The following is a 17,660-nucleotide window of genomic DNA, read 5'->3' as shown; positions in this document are numbered from 1 at the left end:
GTAATCATCATGTGGTTGAGCTTGTCGGTATGTTGCTATTTCCTTTTCGTAGTAGTGACATTTTTTATACTTTGTTTAGCGAACCCGCCCAGGGGCGAATTTAGGGGGGCCTCCCCCTTTTGGGAGGTTAAAAAAAAAGAAAAAAATGATAGCCCAGAATGCCTCAAATGTTATGTTCGGGCGTCTAGAACACAAAAATTTTGTGGGGGAATGCCCCGGACCCCCTACGACAGTGTTGTCTCAATCGGCCCAACTTCCAGCCCCCCTTTTTTGGACATTTTTGGATCCGCCGGCCCCCTATAATGATGATTTCAAATAAAACAAATTTTTTTAACATACCTTTGGCCACGAAAAAAGTTTTTCTTTATTTTTATTGCACCCACAGCTACTTTGAAATCTCCAAAAATAAGATACTGTATGTATATTTTTTCCCAATTACAGTATACAAATTTAAAGCATTTACGACCCTGTTTATATTCACCAATAAAATGTTATTTTTTATTATGAAAAAAATTTCCCGCTGGGTATGCCCCATTATGTTGTTTTTTCCATGCAATTTTATCCCCAGTGATTTATCTTAGAGTCTTGAAATTGGGGGAGGGGCTTGATTATTAAGTGGGGGAGGGGGGTGGGGTGGTGGATGCTAGATCGCAAAATAAGGTGATGTTTAACTATGCGAGTGATTTTTTGGCCAAAATTTTCAATAGGAAAAAGCATCCTCCCCTGTGCACCCTGCACTCCCCTACCTTCGCACCCCTAGAAACACAGGTGCGGTGTGTGCCCAGCCTAGCCCCTTTATTACTGTATATAGTACACTGGTTTTGATAAAATTCACAATTTAAAAATTAAGAACCATTGGTACCGTACTGTATTCTGTACTTGTGATCAGGTATTTTTTGCCGCATGACGTTAACCTTAATGTCATAATATATTCATCTTGCGTTGCGGAGTATGTTAATTTCAGGATTTTACGTGATCGACGTACCTTAATTACGGGTTTGCTCATGCATATTTTGATTTGTTTACAAAAGGGGCGGAGCTATTGCAGTGCATGTTGGGTACTAACATTAAGGTTAACGTCGTGTGGCGAAAACTGCCTATTGTCAACTCGTTACTGTAAGGTGTTTTAGTCTTAAAATTAATGACAAAATACCAACATAATTTTCTTGATATGGACATGTACAGTAATCTTTACTTCCTTAAATGGAATAAATACAAAGGTTTGTAAACAAAGATTGTTGACTCTTTTGTAAGTTGCATATTAAAGTTTGTTTATTGAAAAAAACCAAGAATTTTTATACTACAGCATGAATGCCACAATCAAATAAGTTAATGAAAAAAAAATATTGTTTTGATATTAAAAAATGTTCCTAAAATGGTTCTGCCATCATATTTTTTATGTACAGTACAGTGTTAGCTTATTTTCAAAATTGGCATACCATTTACCATGCATTGCAGTATTTGCATAATGTTTCTAGAGCACCTTTTATATTTATATATAACACAAGTATGCATTACAGTACAACTATAACTTAACTGCTAAGTCTACAATAAAATTTTATGTCGCTGTGATTTGCCCATATATGGGTGTGATGACATCACATGATATCACATACATTTGTCACATTAAACTTAATAGTTTGGACAGAGATTTAGGCCAAGTCAAAACATAAATTAGTTTCTCAACTTCTTTTGTTCCTTCCCATGCTACCACCTTGAGTTATTTAAATTATATTTTTTTCTGCATTCAACCTCTTAGTTTTTGGGAAATAAGGCATACTATTAATGGTAATATTATTTAGAATGGCAAGTTATATGATGGTCATTGCAGTTTTCTGGCGAAGCCGGATTTGGTGGCATTATTTGCTGGAATAAAAAGCTCCTAACCATCCTAATAACAAAACAATTGTATTAAATTCTAGGACTAATTGCAGCTACACCCCTTCTTCAATACACCTCTTTATTATGCACCTCGAAAACTAGAATTAATGTTTTCATTGGGAGAGCATTGCATCAGCATAGTGACCTTACTTAGAAAATCTTAAATGTGCAAACACTTTATAAAAATTAATACCTAAATATAATATCTTTGAAAGCTAATAACTTATTGAAATATAAATACAGTATTAGGCAATTTAATGTTGTTTTCAAGTTTATATTAGATTTCACTGGCAGTATATACAAAGGGCAATATTCTTAAATATAACACTGTATACAAAGTTGTTTACTTTCTTTGTTTATAAAGTATTTTAAACGTCTATTACTGTATTTATTTGAATGAAGGCCCCTCCAAGGCCTCATTTGGAATAAATGCCTCCCTCAAATAAACACCCAAGGGCATTCATTTTTTCCTTGAATAAACGCCTCCCTAAATGACTTAAACAAAGCCAATGTGAGAAACATCATTCTTAACACATTCCATTATTATTTTACTCAGTAAAATTACATATTTCTATCATGGCTGGGATCAATATTTCTTATGATCATGCAATAACAAATTTGACGGTAATTATGTGTTGTAGCCACATTTACAGTGAAATTAAGTGATGTTTATTTGAATATATTTGCATCCATTTTACTTTTTTTTAAATAAATGTCTCCCTCGAATAACCACCCCCTCAAAACCTTTCTCAATAATAAATGCCCCTGTGCGTTTATTCGAAATAATACAGTACTTATAACTACTTATACTGTATCTGAAATCTAAAATGAGGCTAATGATCTGTTCATTAATGCAATACAATAATAATATCCCATTATTCTGATTACTTGAACTTCTAAAAAAAAAATTATGCATTCACTACATTGCATTTTAATGACATTCATAAAGGTGGATAATTTATGGCCAAGATAACATGAACTAGCTATCAAACACATTCACATGAATAACAAATAATTCTCTGACAACATAATAAGATGATTTAACTTGCAAAAATGAAATGAAATGGAATATGATAAATTAAAATGTGAAGCACTTTTAGAATTTAAAATGCTAGACCAGTGATTCTCAATATTATACTGTAATAGGGGCTAAGTATGTACTAAATAATTGAAATGTTGTGGTGAATCCAGGAATTCAAAATGGGGGGGTTCAAAATGGGGGGGGGGGGTCAGAATGGAGGGTCTAGACCACTTCAGCCCCACCATGGTTGGTGGCTAAGGTATAAAAAATTATGATAATGGCACCTCTAGATGGCTAGAAATGACACTTAAATTTGAATTTCGTTTTTATCTCTTCTCTCTTTAAAAATAATTTTGAAAAATTTAGGATGGCCCATGCTGGCTTGCATCCCCACACCCCCCAAGTAAATATACCACTGCAGTGTGACCTACGATTGACAGGGGAATATGGCCACTCCCACATGAAAACAATTTTGGTAATAAAGTGAAATGATGCAATAATAGTGGCTTTATTAATGTTATATTTATAATATGATCTTATTTTCAGCTGCGGTTCTTGCGGGCCGGATAGCATGTGTTCATGGAAATTACCTGCAGACTGCCAGTTGAAAACCCCTGGGCTAGACCTATATAAATACTAATGATCATTAATTGTTTTTATTAATTATTATCTAATATTGTATAGTTGATTCTAAATGCTACAGTAGACCTATAAATATCAACAGTTATTAACGTTATTATTATTATTATTATTAATTGTAATTACCTACCTGTAATACTGTTTATTTGATACTTTTTTTAACATGTTTATTTTTTGTTTCTATTAATTATGGTAATTCTGCTGCCATAATATTAGGCAAAAAAATTGTGTTGCCCAAGTACATACAGTATGAAGATCATTATTATTAATAATTATTATTATCTAATACTGTATAATTGATTCTAGATGATACAGTAAACCTATAAAATTTATATTTAATATTAACTGTTATTAATATTATTATTTATTACATGTTCCTATAATTATGGTAATTATGGCAAAAAAATGTGTTGCCCAAGTAAATATATGAAAATCATACTAATTATTATTATCTAATACTGTATAATTGATTCTAGATGCTACATTAGACCTACAGTATAAATATTAAGTTGTTATATAATTATTACTAATAATTACCTAAATTACACTATAATTGATTCTTTTTGTAACATGGTTTTTTATTCCAAGTACTGTACAGTACATACTGTACTGTATATGGAAATCTGGGTCAATGGGTCGGTGTCGGTCATTTTGCAATTTTTCTAGCGTCCAGTGCCAAGCATTACTATGCATTTTGATTGATAAAATGGTAACTACGGAGCTGAAATCCAGGTTAACATAATTGGGCAACACAATTTTTTATGCCTTATTTGTTGTAGTAGAGGGTACATGCAAATCTTCATCTTGACCTGAATATCTTTTATTTGGTGCTTAACAGATATTAAAATTAATGTCCTAGATTATGGTATGCGAATTAAGATTCAGACCTTTGACCAGTAAATGTACATAGATCATGAGCGCTGATCAAGCACCTCTGGGGCCTCCATGTTGTTCGCTATCTCATCTCGTTTCCTGATTCCCTCACTAGAACACTCGTCTTCACAATACATCCCAACCGGTTGATGCGGTCCAGATTGGTTAGCGATCCTTACTTCATTTTGCCAACTGTCCAGAAAGCCATCCCCGTGTCGCTCACATAAATTATGCAAAACACAACAAGTTAGGAAAATATTTGACACTCGATCCAGTTTCTTGTTGCACTTGTTCAGCAGGAACCCCCACCTGCCCTTAAGTTTATCAATGGTTACCTCTGAGAAGTTTTGCAGAGAATTAATTCTTTCATTAAATTGTTTCTGATTGTGATTCAAGTTCCCGTCATCAACAAATGGTGTCATAATCCAGTTTTGTAAGGGAATGTCATTGCCCGCCACAAGGTGATAGCCATGATCTGGAGGAATAAGTTTGCCTTCTGTTGAAAGCTGATGTAAGCTGCTTTCTTTAAATACACTCAAGTTATCTAGTTTTCCAGGGAAACCACTTTTGACATAAGTAAATTGATTTCGATGATCAGTAACACACATTAAGATCATTGAATACCAACCCTTGTCGTTCAAGAACTCGGTTGGTAGGTTTGAGCCTAATGGCGTAAACAGGGGGATGTGAGCGAAGTTGAGGACACCGATGCAGTCCGGAAACCCCATAAGGGCATTAAAACCTTCTTTCGTTTCAACCAAAGCTTCATCTGAGGGAAAGTTGATGTATTGTGGTAAAAGATTTTTGCACACTGCTTTACTGAAGTCGTACAAAGCTCCACCGATGGTACTTTTGCCCATGGAGAATAACGTGCCTATGTGTCTGTACGTGCAGACTTTCGGTTTACTCAGCATATATAAACTCACAGCAACACGCTTTTCCACACTAATTGCTTTACGCATATTTGTGTTTGCTTTGGTGAGATCAACTCGTAGATGTTCGCAGAGGAGGTGGTAAGTTTTCCGACTAACATGAAATTGCTCCAAGAATTCTAAATCTGAAAACTGTTGGACAGTATTCTCAAACCAGAGGTTATCAGTTGTTAATGTCCAAACTCTAGGCTTTTTGCCACTTGCATCTTCTTTCTTCTTTTTTGGCCTTTTTTTCTTTGGCTTTGGTTCGTCTGAAATGACTGGTACTGGTGGCATGGTTTCTTCCTCCTCAAGATAACTGGGTGGTGGGTACATTTTTTCCATTAGTGCCTTCAATTGGCAAGCAACTGATCTCCTTCTTCGTCTCAGTTGAGAAAGTCTGGCATCAATTTGCCTCTGTTGCATCTGCCATTGGGTAAAAAATTGCATAATTGCAAGTGATATGTTTAAACTCTCAAGATTGCTTGCCATGCTCGATACAGAAGAGTTCACAATTTGTATTTCAAACTATCTCGAGCGTGAGATAGCGCTGGTTCCCTGGGCCTGGCTGACGTTGTTTATTGCATTCACACGGCGTTGGAACACACACGGTCATCAAAAGCTAGGCAAACGATCAATCGCTTTTACACTGAATCACTGAATGAAATGCTATATCAAGTTGAAACACAATGATATGAAAGTTTACGTATCTGTACACGTGAATGTATTCGTAAAGAAATAACTTCATCCACAAACGTTGTATAGTTTCACATAAAATACTTTCAAAATCCAAATTATTACGAACTAAAATCCTGTTCAAACTGAGTTGTCTCGTTGTAGTCTGTAGCCATCTGTAGCCGAGTGCTTATTCGTTCGTTCAGTGATATCTCGTTTACACGCTGTGGAGCGTGTTAAACGGATCGCGTTACACTCGAATGTGTCTTTCTCATTCGTTCACACAGACACACGAAGGTCGTTTCTATAGAAACGAATTCACTTGAGCATAAAGTTTCACCCTACAGCAAAGTAAATGTCTAGACGTAATTGCTAGCAAGATCAAAATAATCCTTCACATTTTTTGATCGTTCACTAGAACTTGTTTAATATCTGAAATAATTATAAATTTTACCACGCTAATATTTTTTCTTTTATTATTGTAATTAATTGATGAAAGTGGTAGGCCTTCACAAACAAATTTTGGCCTACTTTGTACTATTGCCTATTTATCATGAAGCTTATAGAACTGGTTAATAAAATACTTCAAATACCACTCAATGCGCAGTTAAACTACTATTTGACATAGTGTGATTTTTACACTCACTACTGAATGTATGGCCGCCTATTTATTCTGGAGACAAGAACTTCCCCCTCCCCCCCAATTCAGGCCCATGTTCTCCTCTCACTTTTCTGAATGAATGAATGAATGAACTGTCTATTGCTTCCTCTTAGATCTCGCTTCACACTTCTTTTAAGGCCCCATAAAAAAAATTATTAGTTTATCACCCTGTCAAAGAATAAAAACTGATGAGGGAGGGAGGTGTTTTTTTTTTTGTTTTTTTTTTGTTTTTGCTAACCCCGCCCCCATTTTACCTATGATCACAAGTAAATCAATGGTTAGAGACACGTATATAAAAAGTCATAAGAATGGAATCAAATTTATATTTAAAAAATATGTTTTTGTTGTACAGTACCAGTAAACATATTTGCAAGAAATCCTGAGCTTTTCAAGTGAAAAAAGATGGAAAAAGGACCGTTTGAAATAAAAATATATGTTGGATTGGAAAAAAAAAATGTTTTAGGAGGCCTGTCGGGTAAACTCATTTGCTTGATCAAGAACTGCGTATATAGGCAAGAAGAATCACAATTAGGCCTATAATACCCTGTTATTTCTGTTTTCAAATCTAAATTTAGATTAAAACTCTTTAGAGGGCTGGTCTCGCTAACTCTTTTAGAGAGGTCTGCTATCGGGTTTTAATTATAACATTTTTTTTAATGAGCTTAAAAGGCTGGAATAGGCCTATCTTGCTGGACTGTAGACGATGCGACGGTGTTATGCGCTGATCGTTTTGCTCTTCAATAGTTTTAAACATGGTCTTGTATTTTTTCTACTTTTTAGGCATAAACACATTATTAGTTTAAAAAGAAAAAGAATTCCTACCGACCTACTCATTTTTTTCTTTTTTTTTTTGGATTTTCCAAAACGTGGCCAACATAAATTTATTTAATTTAATTTATTTTTTTGGCCTTATGATAGGCCGAAATGTGATTATAGCTTTAATTAGAACATTGCAAGAAAAAAACAGTGGCCAACGATAATTGAACAGCAAAAGTTAAGTACTTTCATAGTCTGTCCAATGCTAAAATATATCATTACAAACTTTTTATTTGGTCTGATTACTGGAAGTATGTCACGGTGGTTCAAACGTCAGGCCTAATAAAATATACAAAGTAAGAATTCCAGTTTATATTATTATTTAGGTCTAGTATTATTTAATTTTTAATGATTTATTTACATTTATTATGATTATTTTACTGTAACTCAACACTGGAGGCCGATTAGGCTATTAACATCCCAGCAAACAACGTTATTAGCGTGTGATTGTGACGTCAGAACGTCAATGTTTGTTAATTTTATCATAGGAGGAGAGGGGCAAAGCCAAGAAAACAAGTCCTATGTTGCCCCAAATATCAACAAATAATTAATAAATAAATAAATTTTTAAAAAAATTAAAAAACGCATGACAAGAGCCTTCAATCACACACAACGAGTCACTATGCAACAGTCACAATTTCGTACCAGGCTTATTTAACTTTAGGCCTAGGCCTAGGCTATGTTTTGTATATTTTTAATTATTTATTTATTTACTGATATTTTTAAAGGTTTAAATACAACGTTGCATCATCGCTATAATTCAATTCAATTTAATTTCAAATTTCGGGTTACAATTAGTTTAAAATACATCATAAGCCCTAATTACAAAAAGAACAACACTGCAAAACAGATGAGTGAGTGAACAATATGATTTTCAAATGTAAATTTTTTTAATGAAATTAACATCCTTGAGCAGTAATTTTAAGTTGAAAACTACACCACACGGTAGCGTTATTATAACGTTATTAAAACGTAAAATAGGTAGCCAATGAGAATTTTTACCTTAGGTGTTTTGGTAGTAGATTTCCTGATTGTTAGATCTACAAATACCGTCTTTGCGTGATCAAAAATACTTATTGATCTCAGCCAGTTTAGACAAAATGTAATTCTACTGGAGTATGATATTAATAGAATGTGTTGAGATTGATGTTGCTCTGATGTAGTTTTGTTTACAGTCATTTAAGGGGAATTTATTCTAGGAAGAGGGAGGCGTTTATTCCAAAAGCTCTGGAGCTGAGGGGAGTTTATTCTGGGCGTTTCTATTCAAAGCCATCGAAGGCGTTTATTTGAATAAATAGGCCTACGGATACTGGTACTGTGATAATGGATTATTGCTTTGGGTTTTTTTTTTTTTTTGTTTTTTTTTTCGTTTTGGTAGGGTTAAAATGTTCAATAATTGTTATTGTTTTGTTAGGCGTAGTTGTTGAAAATGATATGACTATCAGATGGATAGAAATGCAAGAGGTAGCTAGACCAAGAAAGAGATAAGAATCAACTTCGACAGGGAGAGCTGCCTGATGACACGTTGCTGCATTGCTACGGAGAAGCTTTATTTACTCCACTCCAGCATTAAACTTAACGAATTCAATAACATTTCAAAAGTGTTGTGTAATATTTACCTTTACCTAAATATTCAGCTGATGATTGATTGGTTGGTTGTGTGCCCACACTTTCAATCAGATTTGTTTCCCCTATTTACACAATAGACGATTCCGGATGTTATGGAGAGGCGGCGGTAGGGGGAGAAGTAAGTGTGTACATTGTACTGTCTAAAAAAGGTACAGAAATAGTAACAGTCACCGGTGGTGAAGATCAGAGGTTATACTGTAATGATTAGGTAGGCGGCTATAAAGGTAAATCGCTGATTTTAGTGCAATCCTAGTTTGGATCCATGGTAATTTAAAAATTAAAGACCCTTACCTAGCCCGGCTAGGCCTGAAGAAGGCCCCTGTGTGTGGGCTGGTCTGGTCTCCTTCCCACCTAGCCTAAGGCCTAGGCTAGGTTACGTAGTCTAGGCTAGGGCCAGGCCGAGCCTAAAAATGAATAAGGCTTAGTTTAGGGCTTACTTAGCAGGGCGGACAGGCTTAGCACTGGTGTTACTTAATACTGGTTAGGCATAACGTAGACTAGGGCCTAGTTAGGGGTAAATAAATGAAAGAAATTAAAAAGGTGTTTGATCATTTCGACCGCCGGGTTTGTCATGCTAAATATGAAACACCAAAACAGTCATACATAGGCCCCTAGGCCACATGAAGTGCACTAACGAGGAGATATGTTAGAAGTCTTTGAACTCTATCATGGAATTGAAAACAGACAATTAGCATACAGCGTTGCACAGAATATATCGCTCACAGAGAACGGAGATAGATTTGTTGTTTGTACTGCAGCGAGTGCCCGGCTTTAAATCTTACAGCCTTTCAAATCAGATTAATTTTTTCAGTAAGAACATGGAAAATTAGCAAGGAATTAACGTTACTAAAGGCCTGTTTCTGCTGAGCAAAAAACATGTGTTTTTAAACGGTTATTAAAAAACATGTGTTTTCTTCCCAGCAGAAATGAGCAAAAAACAAAAACACGGTTTAGGAATGCGTTCTAAAAACATGTGTTTTAACACACATTCGTTATATGGTTGTTTTGTGGTACACTTTTCAGCTGCAACACAATACCGTGTTAGTCATGACCCGTCGTTGACCCAACTTGACCTCTTCCTTGGTTTGATCGCTCTTCCGCGGGGAATTCAGGGCGAAGAAAAAAATTTAACCAACAGGATGACATGCTTCAGGCTTTACCATAATTGTTTCATACTTTCGCGATGTGTTGTCCACTTCTTTCGCAGAATGCCCTATAGCTCGCAGGAAGTAAGGTCAACTTTCGTTGGTGATCGTCATTATAAGCTCCGCCCACCTGTCAATGCTCACATTACCATGTTTTTATTAGTTGCACTTTTCACTAGAAATGCATTCCGTAGGAATTTAACGATTTAAAAACACACATGTTTTTGGCATCATTCAGCATAAACTAAGGATAATGATCCCAGATTATAAACCATGACCTGTGTAGGCAATACCTGCCCACGTAATATTCAGGTGCAATAACTTTGCGAAGATGATTTAAATGTATTAATCCTATATGAGTGATGCATGTATGTTTTTCTCATTCTTTGCCTAGAATCACAAATCATGGATCCCAACGCCATTTTGGGTGACATTTCACGGACTGAGATCTTCTTAATTGAATCTATACCCCTTCTTGCTACAGCCATTGTTCTCTACATCTTAATCAAGATCTTAAATCTCAACAGTAGAGCTGCTGCTCCAGTGGTGAAATGCAAGGATTCAAAATTCAATTGTGAAGTAAAGAAATCTTGTCCGATATTGCATGAAATGTGGGTATTTTTGTTGAAATTTTCATACTTTATGAATTTTAACGCATTATTGTATGTAAATTTATTCTTTTTAGGTTTGTGATGAAATTCCTTTTTGCATAATTTATATTATGATTTTTATTTTTAAATTTCTAGTGTGCTGTATATAGTTTTTAAAATTATGTCCTCTAGTTCTAAAATCCATTTAGAATATTCAATTTTCTTACTTATACAAATTTAATTTTAAATTCTGATATTTTTTATTTGGAAATAATAAATTAATATTTTTTTTCCATCAGATATCAGCCTACTCTGCTATGGGGAAAGAGTGGGCATATTCAGACATACGTCTATGCAAAACATGGTCGCTTCCAAAAGCCAGCACCAAGGAATAGAAGCAGGAAAAGTTTAGTCCTTCCTGATAAGACCACTTTCACATTTGACATTTTTGATCCAGTAGCAAATCATTCAAGCAAAGGTAAGTTTTTTTTTTTTCAAATTGACTTACTGGTTAGTCATTAAGTATTACAATTGATGAGTCAATAATTAGATAATAATATACCACATTTATTTGAATAAACGTCCTGCTCTGAATAAACGCTCCCTTCGAATATACTCACCCTGCAGAGCCTTATTTGGAATAAAGGCCTCCCTCGAATAAACACCCCGGGGCATTAAATTTTTTCTTGAATAAACGACCCCTAAATGAATTTAAACAAAACTAATGGAAGCATTCTAGTAACATTCTACTGCAGAAGAATTACTACTACAAAAAGGCAAGTAAATTGTCCAATTCACGTAGGATATACTACATTTTAATTTTAACAGAAGACTACACCATCTGTATAGCACCTGGTATTGCTAACTGCAGCGAGAATTCCTACATAGAAGTGTTTGCATGGTACGGCCAACAACAAGGCTACCGTGTGGTTGTACTCAACCATCTTGGCGTCCTAAAGTCATTGAAACTCACCTCACCGAGAATATTTACTTATGGTATGTACACACTAAATGTCCAAAACACCACCCTCATAGTGGCATTCAGGCAATTTTTGTGGTCTATTTCATGAATACATACTTGGATAAATTAATTGCCATTGTTCCTTTCAAAACACCCCTACGACAAAAATAGAACTGTCAGATTGTCCCAGAATGTGACTGCACCCACGTCCAAGCATTGTCCTGTATTTTTGGTGCCTAAAGGTTAAATGAAATTGCACTAAGCCATTAGATAATATTTCTGCTATATTTATGTTTTTGACATTGTTCGTCTGTCACATTTGAAGACGATTACAAACATCAGATATAACGGAAAGTCAGTTCAGTTAGTGTGTGTTTTGACTGGCTGATTTATCGTCTGTTATTAAAGAAAGTCAAATTGATAAACAGGCAATAATCCAGCATGTTACAATGGGCAGTTATCATGTAGCGACAGGCAATAATGCTGTGTAGCGAGTAATAGTGAAAAACTTCTGTCCAAAATTATGTTGGAGGTAAAAAGATGAATTAACTTATTATAATAATGACTTGTATAATAATAATAATTATTAATTTTCCTGAAGGCGACACAGATGAATATGCAGGAATGGTTGAATATGTTTTGAAAAACTATCCCAGTTCAAAATTGATCGCAGTCGGCTTTAGCATGGGAGCAAACACGGTTGTGAAATATCTTGGGGAGAAACCTGAAAGGCAACGTCACTTTGAGTGTGTAGTTTCAGTATGCCAAGGCTATGACATTACTAAGTAAGTTGATAAGTTTTTCACAGTAAAGGTAAAGGTAAAGGTAGGAGAATAACCCATAACTTGCAGCGTCATTGTGCTGAATTTCGTATGGGCGTGGTTTGTGACTACCTAGCAGCCGTAAAGAGGCGCTTCTTGGTAGATACATGTTCACATCATTCCACAACGACAGGGGCTGAAATGAACCATAACATCGGGGTAACCATGGGCGGGGAGCGGCTGGAACCAGCGCCGATGTTAAAGGCTGTAGCTAGCGGCGCCCCTGCCTTACCGCTCGGCCACTCGACTCGCCTCGCCTAGTATACTCAGAAACAAACATACCATACAAGATCAAGAAATTTTATTAGTTCTCATATACAAAAACATACAAAGAAATTCTGGTTGTACAGCTTTTTGAATTAAAGAACACAAAAATTCAAATTGCAAAGGATATACAGTGCACCAAAAGCAGCAAGACCGTGTAAAAAGTGTAAACATTAAAACTCGTAAAAACAACTACAATCTAAAGTTAAGAGTTAAAATTTGGTTTATAAAATATCATCTTTTTATTCAATCAGTCAACTTTATTTCAAAACCAAAACAATGCAGTGGTCACACAATTAGGAGACCATTAATCTAATAGACCAAGGTTCAACAAATGATCAAAACAATTTTGTGTAAATTTGTGGAGAAACCAATGAAGACTAAACAGTATGTGAAATCAGTTCATTTCAGTTGTTTGATATTCTTTGTAAAAAAACAAAAACAAAAGTAGACTTTCTCATGATTTCACCAAATATAATAAAAAGGCTTTATATATTTCCCTCAAGATTATTCGAAGTGGTCCCATTAGATAATCCATGTATCATGATACAGTCGTAGGTGACTGCCAATATGCTAACCTGTTACCATTGTTAATAATGTACTTGCTTTGTTTGTCCATTAATGAAATTACAACCTTTAAAATTGTGACAATCTCACTGTCATAACAGTCTACAAAATCACACTGCTCATAACAGATTCATAATATGTGACATATAAAATGCATTCAAGTACATTTTACAGTACTAACTACACACCAAAGATTTTAATAACAAGATAATACACTCCACGACATTAGGCGTAAAGTCATGGAGTGCATTATCTTGTTAATAGATTTATAGTAAATAGTACTTGTCTTTGAGAGAGGGTGTCCTAGAAAATGAGCACACTGCGTTGTTACAGTATTTGCACACTAAAAATTAAAGAGTGCCATCATAAGATCAACGCCATAGCAAAGTCCAAAAGTACTTGTTTTTCCGGAGGACGCCCTACTAAATTAGTACACTGGGTTATTACAGAATGTGCATACAGAAATTGCAGAGCACGCTTCCTTAACAGTTGATAAGATCTTTGGTGCAAACACAGTACTTTGAAACTAATTGTCTCTTGTGCTATATGAATATTATTTGTTTATATATTTACTTATTTAATTATCACTATTATTAATATTATTATCAATATATTGAAGTTCATTTTGCAAACCATTATGGCATCACCCACGATGTAAACAACTCTATAAACAAGTTACACTTGTCTGCTTAGGGCATCTTATGTTCTCCACGAATGGGAAGGATTGAGACGGCTCTACTGTTTCATGATGGCGGAGAACTTAAAGAAGCATATCCGTCGTAATAGCTACATGTTGTTTGGTGAAGGAGCCAAGACATATAGGCAGAAGCACTCTGCTCCTGATGTCTTCTATGATGTTGAACAAATCTACAAATCAACCAGCTTAGTACACATAGATGAACACCTAAACAGGTAATTTATTTAAAAAGCATTATTATTTACTTCATTTTATATTTATTTTATTTTATTTTTATAAAGCTCTGTCCAAACTATCAAATTTGATTGGACAAAAACCTGTTGTATGCCCATATATATGCATCATGTGATGTCAATATGACTATATTTATTCCTGTCACATGTTTTTGTCAAATAAAATATTATAGTATGGACAGAGGAATATATATTATTTTCTTCATATCCAACAGTAAATAAACTTGTGAATTACAAGATTCAATGACGCTTGATAAACAATGTCCGATTCACACCATTTTCACCAAAAAGTTTAGAATTGCAAGAGGTCCGACTGCCGAGGTTTCCTTGAAACGGAATCCTATCACAAAAAGTACTACCAAAAACTAGAGGGCATCCTTCAAGAGAACGTAGAAGGTGTTTGTATCGAACATGTTCTGTGTCAATAAAACCATGTTTGAGTTTTGAACTCTATTCAAATTCTAGTAGGGCGCCCCCTATGTCGTGATAGTACTTTGCTTTTGATTTCATTGTGTGTATGCAAAGATAGTCAGACCTCTCGCGATTCTACACTCTTTGTTTACACCTTCCGCGTGTTTGTGTGAAGGTGTATCCATGTATCAAAGATTAACACACGTCACATGTAATATCCACTTAAAATAACAGAAGCCTTTAACACTCCTGACATATTTAATATGGATCTGTACCATGCTCACAGAGCACAGCTTTTTTTCACTGTGGAGTCGCACATACCTTCACTATCTGCATATCAGTTGTACCGATTTTTAGCAATTTTTTAATTCCCTCTCATGAAGACAACTATTTTGGTAGGCCATTTCTTGTGACAGTTTGTCTAATAATGGAAATAGGCTCTAATAAAGCAAATAGGGACAAGCCTCTTTTAGCAAGTGGTTCTTTTATGTAAAATTTGTGAGAGCAGCTTAGCTCAGTTGGCTAAACTGGTGGTAGCCACTGTGTGTGCGCTGAACCATGGAGATCTCTAGGTCCCCGGTTCAATTCCTATCACTGCCTCTCCATGTATTTCAGCTGGAGGGCTGAAATACAAGTTATAATAGCGCACCGTCTTTCGGATGAGATGTTTAAGCCGTTGGTCCCATGTGCATTGATGGCCCATGTGCACATTAAAGAACGCAGTACACTCTTCGAAAAAGATTAGGAGATTTTCTCCCTGTGTACTGCCCAATCACCACCAGAAGGACCCCACTGGAAATAAGTCTTCTTCTAGACCTTCGTGGGCTATCCTTGGTGTTTACACCGAATAAATCCAATCCAATGTACTATAAGTAATATATAGTAGTATACTTTTGTATTTAAAAAATAAGTTTCAGTATAAATATGGTACAACACAGTAGGTTTTTATTTGTCCATTCAATAAATATGTAATTGTTTGAATTTTTGTACATGATGGAAGTTGTGATATTATGAAAACCACCTTTTAAAGTTGAGACAATAATTGTTGACCTTGTAACAAAAATAATTTTTTTTGTTTTGTTTTTCCAGAAAAATGCTTGGATTTGACAGTCTGAATGATTTCTATCGTTGGTGCAGCTCCAGCAACCACATTCACAAGGTAATACAGTTGCTGAATAGATAAAAACAGAAATAGTGGAATGGAGATACATACCTTTGCATTTAATAATAATAATAATGTAATGATATGGATTTATGAAGCACACATGCATTATACAGAGCCACAAAAAGGAACTTTTGTTTTCAAATATACAAGATTGTTAATTGGTTCTTTGAAAAAGTGGTCTTGAATTACAGGGGGTCTCAGAATTAGAGGGTCTTGAATTTGAGGGTGCACTGTAATGCAACATTAATTCCTTAAACATTTCTCTGTAAAAAACATGTTGACATAGGCAAATGATCTGTTGCTTCATTGAGGGGATTCTGCTCTCGCTGTGCATTTTGCTTGTGTTATACTTAATCTGCCCTGTGCTTGTCTCCATCAGGAGTATAACTGGGTACCTGTTGGGGTTGCCTGCTTTTGTAGCAATACGACAACATGTGGACCCAATGGTCAGGAATTCAAAAAAAGCACAATCGTAACCACAAGAAAAAGGTGCTGTATAACCACCCAATAACCAGATATGAAGTCAAAGTTACATTAATATACCTTAATGCCTTTAATGGCAGCTTTTTAAATCTTTGTAAAGACCTCATATCGTACCATTTGTTAAAACGCATTGACATGGTTTTCATCTTTATAGATATATATACCAATGCTGATGTTAAACTCTGAAGATGATGCTCTTATTCCACCAAAGTATAACGACACACCTGAAGCCTATATACAGACTGCTGATAAGGCGATGCACGTGACAACCAAACATGGCGGCCATCTTGGTTTCTACGAAGGCGGTTACATAAAGGCCAACTGTGTAACCTGGATGGAACGAATGTGCTTCCAATATATAGATGCAGTCGTGGAATTGAACGCTAATGCGGAACTATAAGGAAAGTTGCAATAATTTTCTAATTGTAGTTTTTAAAATTAAATTATTGGATTTCTTACAAATTGTCACATTATTAAAGCATCGGTTTTATAATATAATTACTTATCACACCTTCCTGCATCACTTTAAAAAGTGAATCATTAAATATGAAGCAATTAGTCTTCTTATTTTTTTCTTCATTTATTGTTTCTAGGAAACTAAAATAATTTGTGTAGCTCTGTCCTGGTATAGTAGCTTGTAGTTGGGAGAATGGAGCTTTAGTCTTGGACTCCAGCACACGACAACAAAGTATTATTTCAATCCAAGTAGATAATAAACTAAATTTATTTTATTATTGAATTGTCTTGGAAAAATTATAAAATGTGTAACAAATTCATAATAGTATATTATAAATATATGTGGCTTTGCTTCCATGCCTTTCTATCTTTTGTACTTCAGTGAGTGCTTTGTAATATCATGCAGGCTGTTTTCCACTAGGCGAATTTATTTGTGTCCGTTAATGTGCATGCACATTCGCATTTTTATTGGAGTTCCAACTGTTTTTTACTTTTTGCCAAGTGAAAATGCTTTTGATTCACGTGAATAAATTGCCTAGTGGAAAACAGGATTAATTTCAAGTTTTATACATTTATAGAATATCATTTAACTGCATATGGTTTTAAATGTTTCCACAATAATGATTACAAAACAAATTGTTTACTATTCAGGTACACTAGGTGGCTTAGCCTTTTACCTCACTTTTTCATATACATGTATGTGGGTCCTTATGATGCATCAGTGGCGTATCTAGGGGGCGAGGGCGCACCCCCTTAAACGC

General features: G+C 35.1%; 2 protein-coding genes across 3 annotated transcripts; one reads left to right on the top strand and one right to left on the bottom strand.

Moving 5' to 3' along the window:
* Positions 1 to 4,452: 4,452 nt before the first annotated feature.
* LOC117103169 (protein ALP1-like) lies at positions 4,453 to 5,817 on the bottom strand. Its single transcript, XM_033243673.1, has one exon. The coding sequence runs from the start codon at positions 5,815 to 5,817 to the stop codon at positions 4,453 to 4,455; it is 1,365 nt and encodes a 454-aa protein (XP_033099564.1).
* Positions 5,818 to 9,173: 3,356 nt separating this feature from the next.
* LOC117103184 (monoacylglycerol lipase ABHD2-like) lies at positions 9,174 to 17,654 on the top strand. Of its 2 annotated transcripts, none has more exons than XM_033243705.1 (8): positions 9,174 to 9,314; positions 10,646 to 10,862; positions 11,141 to 11,319; positions 11,670 to 11,837; positions 12,404 to 12,587; positions 14,148 to 14,366; positions 15,885 to 15,954; positions 16,598 to 17,654. In XM_033243705.1, the coding sequence occupies exons 2-8, from the start codon at positions 10,657 to 10,659 to the stop codon at positions 16,841 to 16,843; spliced, it is 1,272 nt and encodes a 423-aa protein (XP_033099596.1). In that variant the 5' UTR covers positions 9,174 to 9,314; positions 10,646 to 10,656; the 3' UTR covers positions 16,844 to 17,654. The 2 variants fall into 2 exon arrangements, with proteins under 2 accessions (XP_033099596.1, XP_033099595.1); XM_033243704.1 differs by having other exon boundaries at positions 9,175 to 9,330.
* Positions 17,655 to 17,660: the final 6 nt, after the last annotated feature.

Source organism: Anneissia japonica, unplaced genomic scaffold (assembly GCF_011630105.1).
Source record: "Anneissia japonica isolate Jap-2015-1 unplaced genomic scaffold, ASM1163010v1 scaffold2652_len1590060_cov184, whole genome shotgun sequence".
In the NCBI taxonomy this organism is placed as follows: domain Eukaryota; kingdom Metazoa; phylum Echinodermata; class Crinoidea; order Comatulida; family Comatulidae; genus Anneissia; species Anneissia japonica.
This window is presented reverse-complemented; position numbering and strand designations above follow the sequence as displayed.